Below are 16,841 nucleotides of genomic sequence, written 5' to 3'. Positions count from 1 at the left end.
AGGTTATCCATTAGTAATTTAAAACCAGAACAAAACACAGCATTCTTAAGAAAACAATTCAGAGTCATCACAGCATATATCCAAAGCTCAGTACATAATAAACAGTTACTAAGCATAAGAAGAAAAATTATGTGATCCTTTTGACTCAACTTCCCTGATGGAAAAAAAAAAGTGGTCCATACCATACTCAACAGAAAATATATAGAAGCAGATGCACAAGTGACCTCTATGAGAGTGATTTTAAAATAGCGTTAAAATATGTTAAAAGAATTTACAAGAAGAGATCATGGGTGAATAGATTGGGAGTTTCAGCAGAAAAATAAGAATTAAAAACCCGAGAGAGGCCAGGCACCATGCCTCACGCCCGTAATCCCAGCACTTTGGGAGGCCAAGGCAGGTGGATCACCTAAGGTCAGGAGTTTGAGACCAGCCTGGCCAACATGGTGAAACTCAGTCTCTACTAAAAATACAAAATTAGCCTGGCATGGGTGGTGCATGCCCATAATCCTAGCTACTTGGGAGGCTGAAGCGGGAGAATCACTTGAACCCGGGAGGTAGAGGTTGCAGTGAACCAAGATCATGCCATTGCACTCCAGCCTGGGCAAGAAGAGCAAAACTCCATCTCAAAAAATAATAATAATAATTGGCTGGGCATGGTGGCTCACGCCTGTAATCCCAGCACTTTGGGAGGCCGAGACAGGCGGATCACAAGGTCAGGAGATTGAGACCATCCTAGCTAACATGGTGAAACCTCGTCTCTACTAAAAATGCAAAAAATTAGCCTGGCATGGTGGCGGGCGCCTGTAGTCCCAGCTGCTCGGGAGGCTGAAGCAGGAGAATGGCATGACCCCAGGAGGCGGAGCTTGCAGTGAGCCAAGATCGCGCCACTGCACTCCAGCCTGGGCAATCGTCTCAAAAATAATAATAATAATTAGAAAATAATAAAAACCTACTGGAAAGTCTTTGTAATGAAAACTACAGTATCTGAAATTAAAAATTTAAATGGATGGACTTAACAGTAAAATAGGCACAACAGGAAAGACTGAAAAAGACAAGCAAGTAAGTATCAAACCAAAGCACAGAGAGAAAGAAAAAAAAATAGCAGAGGTTTGAGACCTTTGGAACATTATCAGTTCCTGTAATTTGAAGTAGAGAAGGAAAGGAAGAGAATGGGGCAAGAGAAATCTTTGAAGCAATGATGCCTGAAATTTTCCCCAAAGTGTTGAAAGACATCAACGTACAGATCTCAGAAGTTCCCTGAACCCCCAAGCAGAATAAATACAACAAAGACTACATCTGGGTACATTACATTGCCCAAAAAAAAAAAAAAAAAAAATCTTAAAAGCAACCAAGGTGGGGAGTGGGAAGGAATAGCATTACATTCAGATAAACAAGAGTGATGGCTAACCTCATCAGAAATGATGGAATTAAGAAAATGATGGAATGACATCTTTAAGGTGCAAAGATGAAACAAAGGTTAACTTAAAACTCTGTATCCAGTTAAAATATCCTTCAAGATGTTAAGGCAATGGCCAGGCTCAGTGGCTTATGCTTGTAATCCCAACACTCTGGGGGGCTGAGACAGGAGAATCCCTTGAGGCCATGAGTGACCAGCCTGGGCAACCTAGTGAGAACCCCATCAAAAAAATAAAATTAGCTGGGCATGGGCTGTGGTCGTGCTACTGCACTCCAGCCTGGGGGACAGAGTGAGTCCCTATCTCTTGAAAAACTTAAGACAAAATCTTTTCCAGAGGAAAACAGAATTTGTTGCTGGCAGACTGACTTTATACAGAATGCTTTAAGAAATTCTTCAGGCTGAAGTAAAATATAAATCTGAAGTGAAAAACGTAGTATCTGAAATTAAAATTTTCCTTGGATGGACTTATCAGTAAATGGATTTCCCAATGAGAACCTGTATCTCCAGGATGGAATTAAGAATTTTGAAATGATAAACATGTTGGTAAATAAGAAAGACATTTTTCTTTTTTATTTTTCTAAATATCATTGCTATTTAAAGCAAACAAAAATAGTATTGCAGTGTTTATAATATATGTATAAGTAAAATATAGGACAGAAATAGCATGAAGGGTCAGAGAGGGCAATAAATGTAATTATATTGAGATAATGTTACTACATTGTACACAAAATGAGATATCATTAGTGTAAGGTAGATTGTGATAAGAATGCATTTTGTAATCTCTCACCCCATCACTGGGGTGCAGTAGATCTAAAAAGCCATTAGAGAAGATAAAATGGGTCACTAAGAATTATGTGATTAGTCAAATGAAATCAAGGAAAGAAAAACAGCAAAGAACTGTAAGATAAAACAATGAGATGGTAGAGCTGAAATTAAGTAATGTCACTAAATTGCTTACCTTCCTCCTTCCTGAACTGTTGTAGATTTTTCAGGGGGTTGGGGGTTGTTTTTATTAGAGACAGAGTCTCTGTTGCCCCAGGCTGGACAGCAGTGGCGTAATCATACCTCCCTGTAGTCTCAAACTCCTGGGCTCAAGTGATCCTCCTGCCTCGGCCTCCCAAAGTGCCGGGATTACAGGCAGGCAGAGCCACCACACCCTGCTGGAACTATTGTTTTAAAGTCATTAGGTGGTTAAGCCCTCAAGACTATGTGCAAGTTTGATGATTCGTTAGGAGCACTCACAGGACTCAGCATATAGTCTTACTCCCAACAATGATTTATTAGAGCAAAAGGATATAAAGCAAATTCAGCAAAGGGAAAAAAGGAATTAAGTGAAGTCCAGAGGAAACCAAGCACCAGCTTCTAAGGGTTCTCTCTTTATGAAGTCACACAGATGTCACTCCAGCAACAAGTGACAGCATGTGAAAGTGTTACGCCTCACTGTTAGACATACTAAGCTTGTTAGGGAATAGAGGCTATCTCCCCTCAAATTCAAGTTCCCAGATGCCTGGCAAAGGCCAACCTTGCCAGCAGGCCTTTCTGGGGATAGCAGTCTCAGGCACGTGTTTGCACAGTGGTTCAGATCAATGTGCTTACATTGGGTAGAGGGGACCTATAGAAGCCCAAATTTGGGTGTCAAAGACCTAATAGGGTGAAGACAGTGTCTACAATGATGGACAGCTAGGTATGAGGTGTCAGGGACAGATTGAGGCAGTTATTCACATGGTGGATAGGGGCAACCTGGAATGAGGAATAAGATCAAGCACAGAAAGGAGTGTCCATATGGGGTAAGGGTGTCAGCAGAGATGGTAGATTGGTTGCACACCAAAGACTTGATTGAATAAAGTGAATATACTAACCACAGGATTAAATGAGCTAACACATAATCGTGCTTTTTTTTTTTTTTTTGAGACAGTCTTGCACTGTCGCCTGGGCTGGAGTGCAATGGCACGATCTCGGCCGATTGCAACCTCTGCCTCCCAGGTCCAAGTGATTCTCCTGCCTCAGCCTCCTGAGTAGCTGGGATTACAGGCTCCTGCCACCACACCTGGCTATTTTCAATAGAGACGGGGTTTCACTTTGTTGGCCAGGCTAGTCTCAAAAACCTGACCTCGTGATCCACCCACCTTGGCCTCCCAAAGTGCTAGGATTACAGGCATGAGCCACTGTACCCAGCCTTTTTTTTTTTTTTTTTTTTTTTGAGATGGAGTCTCACTCTCACCCAGGCTCCATCTCAGCTCAGTGCAACCTCCGCCTCTTGGGTTCAAGCAATTCTCCTGCCTCAGCCTCCCGAGTAGCTGAGATTACAGGTGCCTGCCACCACACCCGGCTAAGTTTTGTATTTTTAGTAGAAACGGGGTTTTGCCATGTTGGCCAGGCTTCTCAAACTCTTGACCTCAAGTGATCTGCCTGCCTCCACCTCCCAAAGTGCTGGGATTACAGGCATAAGCCACTGTGCCTGGCCTCAAATTCTTAGAATACTGCCTACCACATATTGAATGCTCATTAAATCCTAGGTATAGGACAGGGGTGTTGGCTCATGCCTGTAATGCTAGCATTTTGGGAGGCTGAGGCAGGAGGATCACTTGAGCCCAGGAGTTCCAGACCAGCCTGGGCAACATAGCAAGACCTCTCCTCTACTAAAAAAGATTACTGCGGCTGCAGTGTGGAGAACAAATTGTAGATAGATGATAATACCTACGATTTTATTTATTTTTTATTTCTTATTTATTTTTTTGAGACGAAGTCTTGCACTGTTGCCCAGGCTGGAGAGCAGGGGCACGATCTCGGCTCACTGCAACCTTTGCCTCCCGGGTTCAAGCAATTCTCCTGCCTCGGCCTTCTTAGTAGCTGGGATTACAGGCGCCCGCCGCTATGCCCAGCTAATTTTTTGTATTTTTAGTACAGACAGGGTCTCACCATGTTGGCCAGGCTGGTCTCAAACTCCTGACCTCGTGATTCGCCCACCTAGGGCTCCCAAAGTGCTGGGATTACAGATGTGAGCACCACACCTACTCAGTTGTTCTGTATACCATTACATGTTCAGCATCCCTAATCCAACCATCTGAAATTAAAATGCTCCAAAATCAAAACTTTTTGATCTTCAACATGATGCCACAGTGGAAAATTCCACACCTGACCGCATGTGAAAAGTTGTAGTCAAAATTGTGTTTGATACACACACAATTTTTAAAACTGCATAAAGTTACCCTGAGGCTATGTGTATAAGGTGTATACGAAACATAAATGAATTTCAAGTTTAGACTCTGGCCCCTTCCCCAAGATAAGGAGCCGAAATCTGAAACAGTTCTGGTCCTAAGCATTTGGGATGAAGGATACTCAACCTGTACCCAGTTTTCTACACGACACTACTTATGAATATCTTTTAAAAATTTCTTTATCCCTACTTCTTTTCTGTCTTCCCTACCAGAATATAATTTTCACGAGACCAGTACCTGACAAACACACGTGCTACATATTCAATCTTTATCGAATGAATTTAATATTTTCCAAGTTTTCTCTAATTAACATTACTTCTATATTATTAATTTTATAGAGAATCCAAATAGCATTTTATTAAGCAGACCATTCAGTCGGTCCGAGTTCAAATTCTGCTACTACAGCAAACTATATGTAGGACTCAAGGCAAGTTTCTTTTTCTTTTGAGACGGAGTCTCGCGCTGTCGCCCAGGCTGGAGGGTAGTGGCGCGATCTCGGCTCACTGCAACCCCCGCCTCCTGGGTTCAAGCGATTCTCCTGCCTCAGCCTCCAGAGTAGCTGGGATTACAAGCGCGCGCCACCACGCCCAGCTAATTTTTGCATTTTTAGTAGAGCCGGGGTTTCGCCATGTTGGCCAGGCTGGTCTCAAACTCCTGACCTCAAGTGATCCGCCTGCCTTGCCGCCGAAAGTGCTGGGATTACAGGAGTGAACCACCACGCCCGGCGAAGGCAAGTTTCTTAATCTTCTTTCCTCACTTGTAAAACTAGAATACTGTCTATTTTCATAAGGTTAAATCATACAGGTAAAAGCGCTTCATCACTCAACGAAATTTTTCCAACATAAGAAAAAGTCCTCGTTGCTCCTTGCCTTGCCCTTCACCTCAACGCTTCAGGTCCCGACCAATCCCTCGGAGAGCTCAGAAGGAGCCCTTCTAGCCGCCTACCGCCACGGAGTGCAGGGACAGCCGGGAAGGGGACGGAACCCGGAGGCCAGAGCACGCACTTCCTCCCACGCTTTCCTCACAGCCAATCGCCCACTGGTGCCCCACCCCTTCCGTTCTGGGAAAACTCGAGCACCCAGAACGGCTTCCGGCCGGAGCTGTGCAGCTCCTTATCATGGTGAGTTGGCTGTTGGGGTGAGGGTTTCGGCTGTAGCTGATTCGGTTTATCTTATTTGGTCCCGAAGCGGCCTTGAAATCCCTCAGCCACCCAGAGGAGGGGTCATTGGAGTTGAAGTCGGGCCCCTTTGGCAGGAGCGGCTGTCTCCCAAAATGTTCCCCTCAGAGTTCTGGCCCCTTTCGGTCCCTCACCTGTTCCGCAGGCGCTCACGATCTAGGCCCCGCTGCAGGCAGGGCTTTCAGCTCCTGGCGAGTTTCTGACTTCCCTCTGCCGAGATTTCTTTAATGTAATAAAAGTCTTTGCCAGCGTCAACAACTAGACCACCAACAAAAGATCTGAAAACAAGTCCACAGCAACAACTGTAATCGTGATTCTTAGACCAGTGGCGATAACGCCAGCAGAAAAAAAAGGTTAGTAATAGGGTTTTAAGGCAGACGCCTCACTCTGCAACTTGGCTTTACTAAATATTAAGTAGCCTGATTGCGGCAGCAAGTTTCATAAGCGCAATAACTACAGAAAGTCAAGGTGTTGGTAGGACATCTTATTGCTGCTTTATTTCTGGGTCTGTAGAAACTAATGGAAGACCCAGTAGACGTTATGGTTGTTGGGATATGGTGTTTTCTCTCAAATTTGTTAGAATTAGTCATTCTTTGCCTTTAGAGCTCGAATATATAGCTCTGAACTTTAAAGATAAGCAGTTGGTTGGGATTTCGAGTGTCCAAGTGGTGTGTGCCTTTTGAAAATGCATTTATTAGAAAAATTTATGGAGTGCTTATTGATAGCTTACGTATGAGAAAGAGACCACATTTCTGTGCCTAAGCTTTTGTCACTGTACTAAGTTTTTTACTTAAGTGGATATGGTCAGGAAAATGCCTTATTCACACACTTTATGTTTTGTAAATTTTCTGTAATCCTTTTGCACACAGAAAATGGGTAAAAGTTTACGCTTTTTGGCTGATGCTCAAATAGCCTTCAGTTACGCTCTTCTTCAAAACATTCACCATTGTGCAGCCTGTAGCCAGAGTTATATTTCTAAAATTTGACCACATCACTCCCTTACTCAAATTTTCTCCTTTTTTTTACTATAGCACTCAAGATAAAGTCTTGTTTAGCATGGCATACAAAGCCACTCATTATCAAGCTTCTTACTTTTACAGCCTCTTTTTTTGTTGTTGTTTTTGAGACGGAGTTCCGCTCTTGTTGCCCAGGCTGGAGTGCAATGGCGCGATCGCGGCTCACCACAACTTCCGCCTCCTGGGTTCAAGCGATTCTCCTGCCTCACCTTCCCGAGCAGCTGGGATTACAGGAATGCGCCACCACGCCTGGCTAATTTTGTATTTTTAGTAGAGACGGGGTTTCTCCATGTTGGTCAGGCTGATCGCGAACTCCTGACCTCAGGTGATCCTCACGCCTCTGCCTCCCAAAGTGCTGGGATTACAGGCGTGAGCCACGGTGCCCGGTCACAGCCTCTTTTTTTTTTTTAATGCATACATGTTTGCAACATCCGTATTTCAGCCACAGTGAATAGCTTGCAAATCATGCTGTATGAATTGAGCCTTTGTACCTAATTTGCATATGCTCTTCCATCCCCAGAATTGTTCTCTGTCCTCTACCGGCTGTCCTTATCAGAATAACCCTTATATATCCTCAATTATTTTTCATGAGCCTTTCCCCCATGTTCCAGTATCCTGTTAGTTGCTTCTCCTTTGTGCTCTAGTGGTACCTTGTGCTTTTATACACACACACACACACACACACACCAGTTATGTTACATAAAGCTGCACAAAACGAATACATACAATAGAAACTTGCCTATAATACTGATGATTTGAAGGGAGTTGAAGATAAAGGAATAAGAGACTTAAAATTCAGAGGTCTTTCAGATTATACACCTTCATTAACTCACAGCCCTAATTTAAGAAAGTAAAACTTGAATCTCTTGTGCTTTTTACCAGTAACATCTGTAATCCTTACAGACTATGTTAAAGTTGTGTATTATTTGTCTTTCTCACTTTTTAGACTGTAAGCTCATTGAGAGCAGGACCTATGTGTTTCACTCTAGTATTCCCAGAGCTCTTTGTACAGTGCCTGGCCCAGAGGAAGTTTTCAATAAACATCTGTTTCATAAGACACTGAAAACTTATGGCACTATATACCTTTATGCTTGAAACATTAGTATTAGTCATTCAGGGAAACAGTATTTAAGGTTTATTTTAAAGGATATTGAGAAAAGGTTTTGTGTTTATTAAGAACATGCTATGTGAAAACAGTACTTTCTTAGAAAATATAATGAAAAATACAAATAAAACGTCTGTTTTATAAAGCACTGAAAACCTATGGCACTATATCTTTATGCTTGAAACATTAGTATTAGTCATGCAGGGAAACAGTATTTAAGGTTTATTTTCTAAAATAAATATTTTAAAATAAGATAGTGAGAAAAAGGTTTTGTGTTTATTAACATGCTGTGTGAAAACAGTGCTTTCTTAGAAAATATAAATTATATATAATATTAAAAATATAAGTATATAAAAACAAAATATAAAGAAAAATAGCCCTTGTCATTAGTGAAGTTACTAAAAAATTGCAAAGCAATGTAACAAGTTGAAGGCTTTACTTTGGTTAATGCAAAATAAGTGACATAAAAAACACTATAGTTTGGAATGATCTAGGAAGACTTCATTTAAGAAGTGAAACATGAAACTAAGTACTCTGTGCCCCACTCTAATACTCTTAATCTATTACTTGTTTGTCATTATATGAATAAGAGCTTGGGTTAAACAGATCTGGCCTTTTCACGCAAGAGTGGTCATGAGACAAAAGAGTAGACCAGTTTAACTGAAGTTGAGGGTTTCTATCTGGAGTAAGAGATAAGACTGGAAAGAAACAGGCTAAGTCATTGAAAACCTGGAAATTCAGGTTGTAAAGTTTGGAGTTTATTCTGATGGCAAAGGAGAGCCAATATAATTTTGGGAAGAGTGATATGACATTAGGATTTTTGTTTTATTTTCGTTGTCAGGATGGCATCAGAAGTGGCTTTCTGCCTCTTAGAAACCTTGTTGATTCTCTTAACCTGAAACTTAAAGTTGGCTAGGGTTAAACAGAAGATGTCCAAAATAACAGTATTAAGGAGAATTTTTTAAATCTTTGGAACCAAAATAACTCACATGTAATTCTTTAAGCAAAGAATATATATACATATGTACATACACAGATATATAATATTTATACATATGTACATTCATTTATTTATTTATTTATTTATTTAGAGATGGGGTCTGGCTCTGTTGCCCAGGCTGGAGTGAAGTGTGATCATGGCTCACTGCTTGACTTCCTGGGCTCACGTGATCCTTCCGCCTTGGTGTCCTGAGTAGCTGGGACTACAGGCATGTAACACCGTGCCTGGCTAATTTTTTTCTTTTCAATTTTTTTGTAGAGACAGGGTCTCAGTATTTATTTCCTAGGCTGGTCTTGAACTCCTGGGCTCAAATGATCCTCCTGACTCAGTCACCCAAAGTGGTGGAATTACAGGCGTGAGCCACCATGGCCAGCCAAGAAAAATATATATATATTTATTGGCTGGGCGTGGTGGCTTACGCCTATAATCCCAGCACTTTGGGAGGCCAAGGCGGGCAGATCACGAGGTCAGGAGATCAAGACCATCCTGGCTAACACGGTGAAACCCCGTCTCTACTAAAGATACAAAAAAAAATTAGCAGGGCGTGGTGGCAGGCACCTGTAGTCCCAGCTACTCCTTCGCCACAGGATGGGGCTGCAATAGAGTGAATATCCTGTTTGCCGTGTAGCCTATATTTAAAATCAGACTGTCCTCCTCAAAAGCAGCTGGAACTGAGGTTCAAGAGATGGATGTGACTGTGTATAGGGAGAGGCATACCATTTTTATTTTTCAAGTATCAACAGAAATCATGATTTCACATTAACAATACAAAGTTGCAAAAGCAAATGTGAATAATGAGCAGGTATTGATTTGGCCAGCTTTATAAATGTGTAACTTTTAAAACTGAGTTATTCATCTTTTTAAAAATAGTTTGTGGAAGCTCTTTGTGTATAGAGAAAATTGGCCTATTGTCTGTTATGAATTACAATTTTTTTTCAGTTTGACCTTCTTAAAGCTTTTTTCCCCCTTTAGGGTATTACATTCGCCCATGAAATTATATAGTAAAATCAATCAATTTTTTTCCTTTAGAGCTTCTTGGGTTTTATGCCCTATTAAGAAAGGCTTCCCCCAACTCCCAGATTATAAAATAATACATCTAGACTTTCTTCAGTCAAGTACTCTATAATTCTGGTTTTTTTTTTTTTTTTTTTTTTTTTGAGACGGAGTCTCGCTGTGTCGCCCAGGCTGGAGTGCAGTGGCTCAATCTCGGCTCACTGCAAGCTCCGCCTCCCGGGTTCACGCCATTCTCCTGCCTCAGCCTCCTGAGTAGCTAGGACTACAGGCGCCCGCCACCGCACCCGGCTAATTTTTTGTATTTTTAATAGAGACGGGGTTTCACCGTGGTCTCGATCTCCTGACCTCGTGATCCGCCCGCCTCGGCCTCCCAAAGTGCTGGGATTACAGGCTTGAGCCACCGCACCCGGCCTCTGTATTTTATTTTTAAAAATAACAACAGAGTAAGGAGTATGGTAAGGGTGAAACATTACCTTGATCAAAATACCATTTATTGACTGGCTTATATTTTCTCCCACTGATATTGGATACTGCTTTTCTCATAAGTTAATTTCTCATATGTGTTTGAACTCTCCGTTCTGCTAAGGCTTTCCCATATGATTTCCTAAACTTGGGTGGTTAATCCCCTCTAGTTGCCACTTGGTCTCCTCTCTCATTGGTGAGCCCTATCTTTACTATCCCCAAACTGTATACTAGCAGGGGCCAGGGAGGCTAGCCAGGATGTCAGATACTTTGACTGAATGCCTAAGAGAGAATCTCAGGGGTTTTACTATAATAGTTTCCTGAACTTACTTTCTTTTTGAGACAGAGTCTCACTCTGTCACCCAGGCTAGAGTGCAGTGGCATGATCTTGGCTCACTGCAAACTCCACCTCCCAGGCTCAAGAGATTCTCATGCCTCAGCCTCCTGAGTAGCTGGTATTACAGGTGTGCACCACCACACCCAGCTAATTTTTATATTTTTAGTAGAGACGGTTTTTCCATGTTGGCCAGGCTGGTCTCAAACTCCTGGCCTCAAGTTATCCCTCTGCCTCGGCCTCCCAAAGTGCTGGGATTACAGGCATGAGCCCCAAGCACAACCACATATATAGCTTTAATTAGGTGAATTTTCAGTAGAAATTTCCAGTAGAGCTATTTGACAAACTATGTCTTTTTCAGTTCAAGTTGCCTTATCCATTTAAAAATAAAGAGTGTGGTCTGGAGCTAAAAAGCCTGGGTTTGAATTTCTGCTCAGCCATTTACTAGCTCTGTGACTTTGGATGACTTACTAAAAGTTGTCTCCACCACATAGGTTTATTGTGAATATTAAATCCATAAATACACATAAAGTGTCTAGAATAAGTGCTTGGTGTATATTGAGTACTTAATAAATATTGGTTATTATTACCACTATCTCATACTATATCATAGGAACCACTATATCATATCATAGGAACTCTGAAGACGATTAAATACTTAAATGCTGATTTGTATATGTTTGTTTGAAAGGGGACAATTCATCTCTTTCGAAAACCACAAAGATCCTTTTTTGGCAAGTTGTTACGGGAATTTAGACTTGTAGCAGCTGACCGAAGGGTAAGTTATTCCTTAACCCCAATTTTAATTATTGCACAAACAACATTATAACATTGAAGAAAGATAATTTTTAAGGCCAATAGAAATCACTCCTGATCCCGCCACACTGTTTTCATTTTTCTATGTTGGAAAACTATTTTTTTAGTGTAAAATTGCAGTTGTTTGGTGTTAAATTGTTTTACTTTGGTAGGGAGCTTCTGTTAAAGTTTTGATTCTAATTCTGAAGTGTTTTAAAGAAAAATGGTTTTATGGTTGCTTTTTGTTATTAAGTTTTCAAAAAATTAAATGGATCCAGTCTAAAGCCATGTTTTCTCTTTTATTTATTTTTTTTGAGATGGAGTTTCACTCTTGTTGCCTAAGCTGGAGTGCAATGTCATGATCTTGGCTCACTGCAACCTCTGCCTCCCGGGTTCAAGCGATTCTCCTGCCTCGGTCTCCCAAGTAGCTGGGATTACAGGCATGGGCCACCACACCCGGCTAATTTTTTGTATTTTTAGTAGAGATGGCGTTTCACCATGTTGGTCAGGCTGATCTCGAACTCCCGACCTCAGGTGATCCACCCGCCTCAGCCTCCCAAAGTGCTGGGATTACAGGCGTGAACCACCATGCCTGGCCCATGTTTTCTCATTTTTAATGTAGGGCAAGAAAAATATGTTTTGCGACTGTAAATAAAAAGATGTAATTGCCATCCTTTTAGGCCACCAATGTAAACCTTCTAGTTACTGTGTTTCATGCTTCTCATTGTTGTCTAAATGATAAACTCTCTGAGGGAAGTGACTGTCTCTATTTTGCTCACCTTTTTGTAGAAGTACAATACAAGCATTCAGTAAATATTTGGTGACTTTTAAGTAAAGCCAGCTTCAATGAAACAATAATAAGCAGTACCAATGGGCACTCCAATTGAAACTCTGCCATATTTTCACTATTTTTCAACTCCATTATCCTCATTTGCTTCCTTATCCAACTTAGATTCTATGCTCCATCATTATCATTTCCCTCCTTTTTGTTCTTTTTTTTGAGATGGAATCTTGCTAAATTATCCAGGCTGGTCTTGAACTCCTGGGCTCAAGGGATCCTCCTTCCTCAGCCTCTTGAGTAGCTGGGATTACAGGGGTACACCACCACTCCCAGCTAGTATCATTTTCTTTTATATGTTCTCAACTCTTTTGTGCTCCCCTTCCCTCTGTCTTAATTCTTGGAAAATCCTTAACCTTCATTAAGTTCACTTTCTTTCTACTCTGTACTTGCATCTAAGCAACTGAATGTAACCTGAGAGAAACAAAACCATGTGACTGGTCTCACTTTGAATTCATGATCAGACAGACCATTAGTGCTGCCTGTATTTCTTTCATTTTATATTTCCTTTGTTCATTCAATTTTCCAATTTCCTAGATGGCTGTTTCATACGATGTTCTTTCATTTCTATCCTCAAGCTTCTAATACCTTCTTCATCCTCACCCTAACCTGATGATCTTGCTTCCTGTTTCACCAAGGGAAAAGAAGTAATCAGAAGAAAACTTCTACATCCTATCATTAGCACATCAGCCATCACTCTGCCTTCCCTCCTATTTCTCTGGACAAGCTTTCAGTTCTCCTCTATAAAGCCAATCCTGTCACTTGTTGCCTACTGAAAGATGATGTCCCTATAATTGTTCTGTCTCTTGCATCGTTTTTCTTGCATCATGCATCATTCTCCTCTTTCTTGCATCGTAATTACATGTTATAAAGTTCCACTCTCAGGGCTGCTTCATTTCTCAGCTTCCTTTTATAGCAAACCTACTTGAAAGAATTATCAGTACACTGTGTTCACCTTCTCTTCTCCCCATCATTATTAAACACATACCAGTTAGGTACTTGTGCCCACTAATTCACATAAACAGCTTTTACAAGGTAACCAAAAACCTCTGTGTTGCCAAAATCAAGATTTTTCCTTATTTCTCACCTTACTTGGTTAATGTTGAACAGCCAAGGTCAGTACTTTTTTTTTTTTTTTTTTTTCTGAGACAGAGTCACTCTGTCTCCCAGGCTGGAGTGCAGTGGCACAATCTCGTCTTACTGTAACCACTTCCCTGGTTCAAGCGATTCTCCTGCCTCAGCCTCCCAAGTAGGTGGAAATACAAGTGTCTGCCACCATGCCTGGCTGATTTTTTGTTTTAGTAGAGACGGGGTTTCACATTATTGACTAGGCTGATCTTGAACTCCTGACCTCCACCCGCCTCAACCTCCCAAAGTGCTGGGATTACAGGCGTGAGCCATTGCACCTGGACAAGATTAGTAACTTTTAGGAACATCATTGTGCACTTTATTCAGATTCACCAGTTGCTTATATTTGGCCCCATTTGCTTCATCATTGTCTCTATAATATGTACTTATAGAGACAAAATGATATGCATATGTATATATTTTTCTCAACTATTTGAGAATTTCTATGTCAGTATTTATTTTCTCTTAAACAACTCTCCTTCTGGAATTATTCTTTTAAACTTGTATACTATAATAACTTAGCTGATGACAATTTTGGTAGATGTAGAAAGTGTGACACAGACTTTTTGAAGGGAGTTATGTTTATTCCTTTGAATATCAGAGTATAAATTGTAGCAACTTGAACAGACCCCGTGAAATTTATCACTTCTGTACACATAAGAGTGATTTTTATTTTCACAGTCCTGGAAGATACTGCTCTTTGGTGTAATAAACTTGATATGTACTGGCTTCCTGCTTATGTGGTGCAGTTCTACTAATAGCATAGGTATGTCACCTTTGTATTTTTATGGAGTTGTTATTTTCACTTTTATTTTTCTCATTGGAAATAAAGGTATATCTTACATAGAATATATTATTCTGAAATGTATATAACTCAAATGATTTAAATAAGGGACTATATTTAAAACTTCCCTGTAAACTGTAAACTTTTGTTCATTTGTTAGGACTGTAATTTTTTTTTAAGTTTTTTTCCTTTTAAAATATATTTTAAAACAGAAATGGGTTCTCGCCATGTTGCCCAAGCTGGTCTCAAACTCCTGAGCTCAAACGATCTACCCACCTCAGCCTCCCAAAGTGCTGGGATTACAGGCGTAAGCCACAATGCCTGGCCATTTTCATTTTAAATAAGCTGTTATTTTTTTTAAATCATTAAATCTATTTGGATAATTTTTTTTTTTTTTTTTTGAGACGGAGTCTCACTCTGTCGCCAGGCTGGAGTGCAGTGGTGTGATCTTGGCCCACTGCATCCTCCAACTCCCTAGTTCAAGCGATTCTCCTGCCTCAGCCTCCCAAGTAGCTGGGATTACAGGCACGTACCACCATACCTAGCAAATTTTTGTAGTTTTGGTAGAGACAGGGTTTCACCATGTTGGCCAGGATGATCTCGATCTCCTGACCTTATGATCCACCCGCCTCAGCCTCCCAAAGTGCTGGGATTACAGCTGTAAGCCACCGTGCCTGGCTGGAGATTTGTTTTTAATGTAATAGATTAAAACTTTAATTTATGCAGTTTGTAAGTTAGATTTTGAGGTTTCTTGGCTTTTCCTTAAAAAGGAAATTCTGTAATTTTTTTCTTGTATCTTAACTTTTTATGTTTTTTATTGCATTGTTCTTTTGTTCGGTTATTCAAGCAATACATTTGAAATAGTGCTGAGATTACAGAAGCAGGCAGAAAAATGGTAACAGGGCTTTTGAACGTTCATTGCTTCATTTTTCCTAATGGAGAAATCAGGTTGGGAAGTAAGCTTTTCTACCAACCAACTTTAGCTACATATATTTATCAAATTTACTAGATAACTGCCAATATATGAGGTTGGCCAGTGACTCAAAAGTTTTTTTGATAATGGATACCCCGGTAGAAATAATTTTGGTAACTTGCTGTATTTTTTTAGAGGGGTCAGTAATATTTTAATCATTTTTTTGTTGTTTTGCAGCTTTAACTGCCTATACTTACCTGACCATTTTTGATCTTTTTAGGTAAGTTTTTAGGAAATCTTAATGTTTTGGAGCCAATAAGGAACTTGGTAGAAATGTGGTATAGCCATACAATTCAGCAATAAAAACAGCAACTACTGGTATCGTACAAGAAAACAATAAAAACACTATGCTATGAAGACAGTCATAAAGGACCACATATTTTATGATTTTATTTATATGAAATGTCCATGGAGAGAATCTATGGAGAGAAAAATAGATTATGAAGAAGTTTTCTTTGCTTAAAAGAAAGTAATCTACTAAATAAGTAAAATTATCAACATAGAACAAACACATAAACAACAATAATTAGAGACATAACAGTAATTAGAGGGCAGGTGGGGTGGCTCATGCCTGCAATTCCAGCACTTTGGGAGGCTGAGGCGGGTAGATCACTTGAGGTCAGGAGTTCGAGACCAGCCTGGCCAACATGGTGAAACCCCGTCTCTACTAAAAATACAAAATTAGCCAGGCATGGTGGCGTGTGCCTGTAGTCCCAGCTACTTGGGAGGGTGAGGCATAAGAAGTGCTTGGACCCAGGAGGCGGAGGTTGCAGTGAGCCGAGATTGTGCCACCACACTCCAGCCTGGGCAACGAGAGTGAAACTCAGTCTCAAAAAACAAAATATTTATAAATTTGATTATATTAAAGTTAAAAACTCTAAGTAGCAGATGTCACCATAAACAGAGAATAACCTGAGAAGATACTTGTAATTCATACCTCAAAGGGCTAATTTTGCTAACATTTAAAGGGCCCTACAATTTAGGACAAAGACCAAGAAAAAGAAAAGGAAGAAAAAAATTATAATTCATACAGAGGGTTTACAGAAAAGGAAATATAAATGACACTTATGAAAAGTTGCTTATCTTCACTAACAGTAAGAGAAATGCAAATTAAAATTACTCTGAGATGCTGTTTTGCCTGTCACGTTGGGAAAGCTTAAAAAATTTGAGTATACCTGTGTCGTTCAGTGTAATAGGGAAACGTGCTCTTTTGTTTTTTTAAAAATGGCTTTATTTGGCCGGGCTCAGTGGCTCACGCCTGTAACCCCAGCACTTTGGGAAGCTGAGGAGCGTGGATCACAAAGTCAGGAGTTCGAGACGAGCCTGGCCAATATGGTGAAACCCTGTCTCTACTAAAAATAACAAAAATTAGCCAGGCATGGTGGTGGGCATCTGTAGTCCCAGCTACTCGGGAGGCTGAGGCAGGACAAATTGCTTGAACCCGGGAGGCAGAGGTTGCAGTGAGCCGAGATTGCGGCACTGCACTCCAGCCTGGGCGACAGAGTGAGACTCCATCTCAAAAAAAAAAAAAAAAAAAAAAGGCTTTATTGAGATATTTTAATTCATATGCCTTAAAATGA

General features: G+C 40.6%; 1 protein-coding gene across 10 annotated transcripts in view; it reads left to right on the top strand.

Moving 5' to 3' along the window:
• The first annotated feature begins 4,159 nt into the window (after positions 1-4,159).
• SLC30A6 (solute carrier family 30 member 6) overlaps positions 4,160-16,841 on the top strand; it is a 59,367-nt gene continuing 46,685 nt past the window's right edge. For 3 of the 10 annotated variants that reach the window (XM_054545407.2, XM_054545402.2, XM_054545388.2), the window contains exons 1-2: positions 5,762-6,165; positions 11,435-11,521. Coding sequence is in view for 5 of the 10 variants with exons in the window: in XM_009237403.4 (XP_009235678.1) it covers positions 5,753-5,755; positions 11,435-11,521; positions 14,186-14,270; positions 15,439-15,481 (218 nt within the window). In the remaining 5 variants the exon portion in view is untranslated. 10 annotated transcript variants of the gene reach the window in all.

The sequence above is a fragment of the Pongo abelii genome, chromosome 12 (genome assembly GCF_028885655.2).
Source record: "Pongo abelii isolate AG06213 chromosome 12, NHGRI_mPonAbe1-v2.0_pri, whole genome shotgun sequence".
Classification (NCBI taxonomy): Eukaryota; Metazoa; Chordata; class Mammalia; order Primates; family Hominidae; genus Pongo; species Pongo abelii.
Note: the sequence above shows the minus strand (reverse complement) of the source record. Positions and strands in the feature narration are given on the sequence as shown.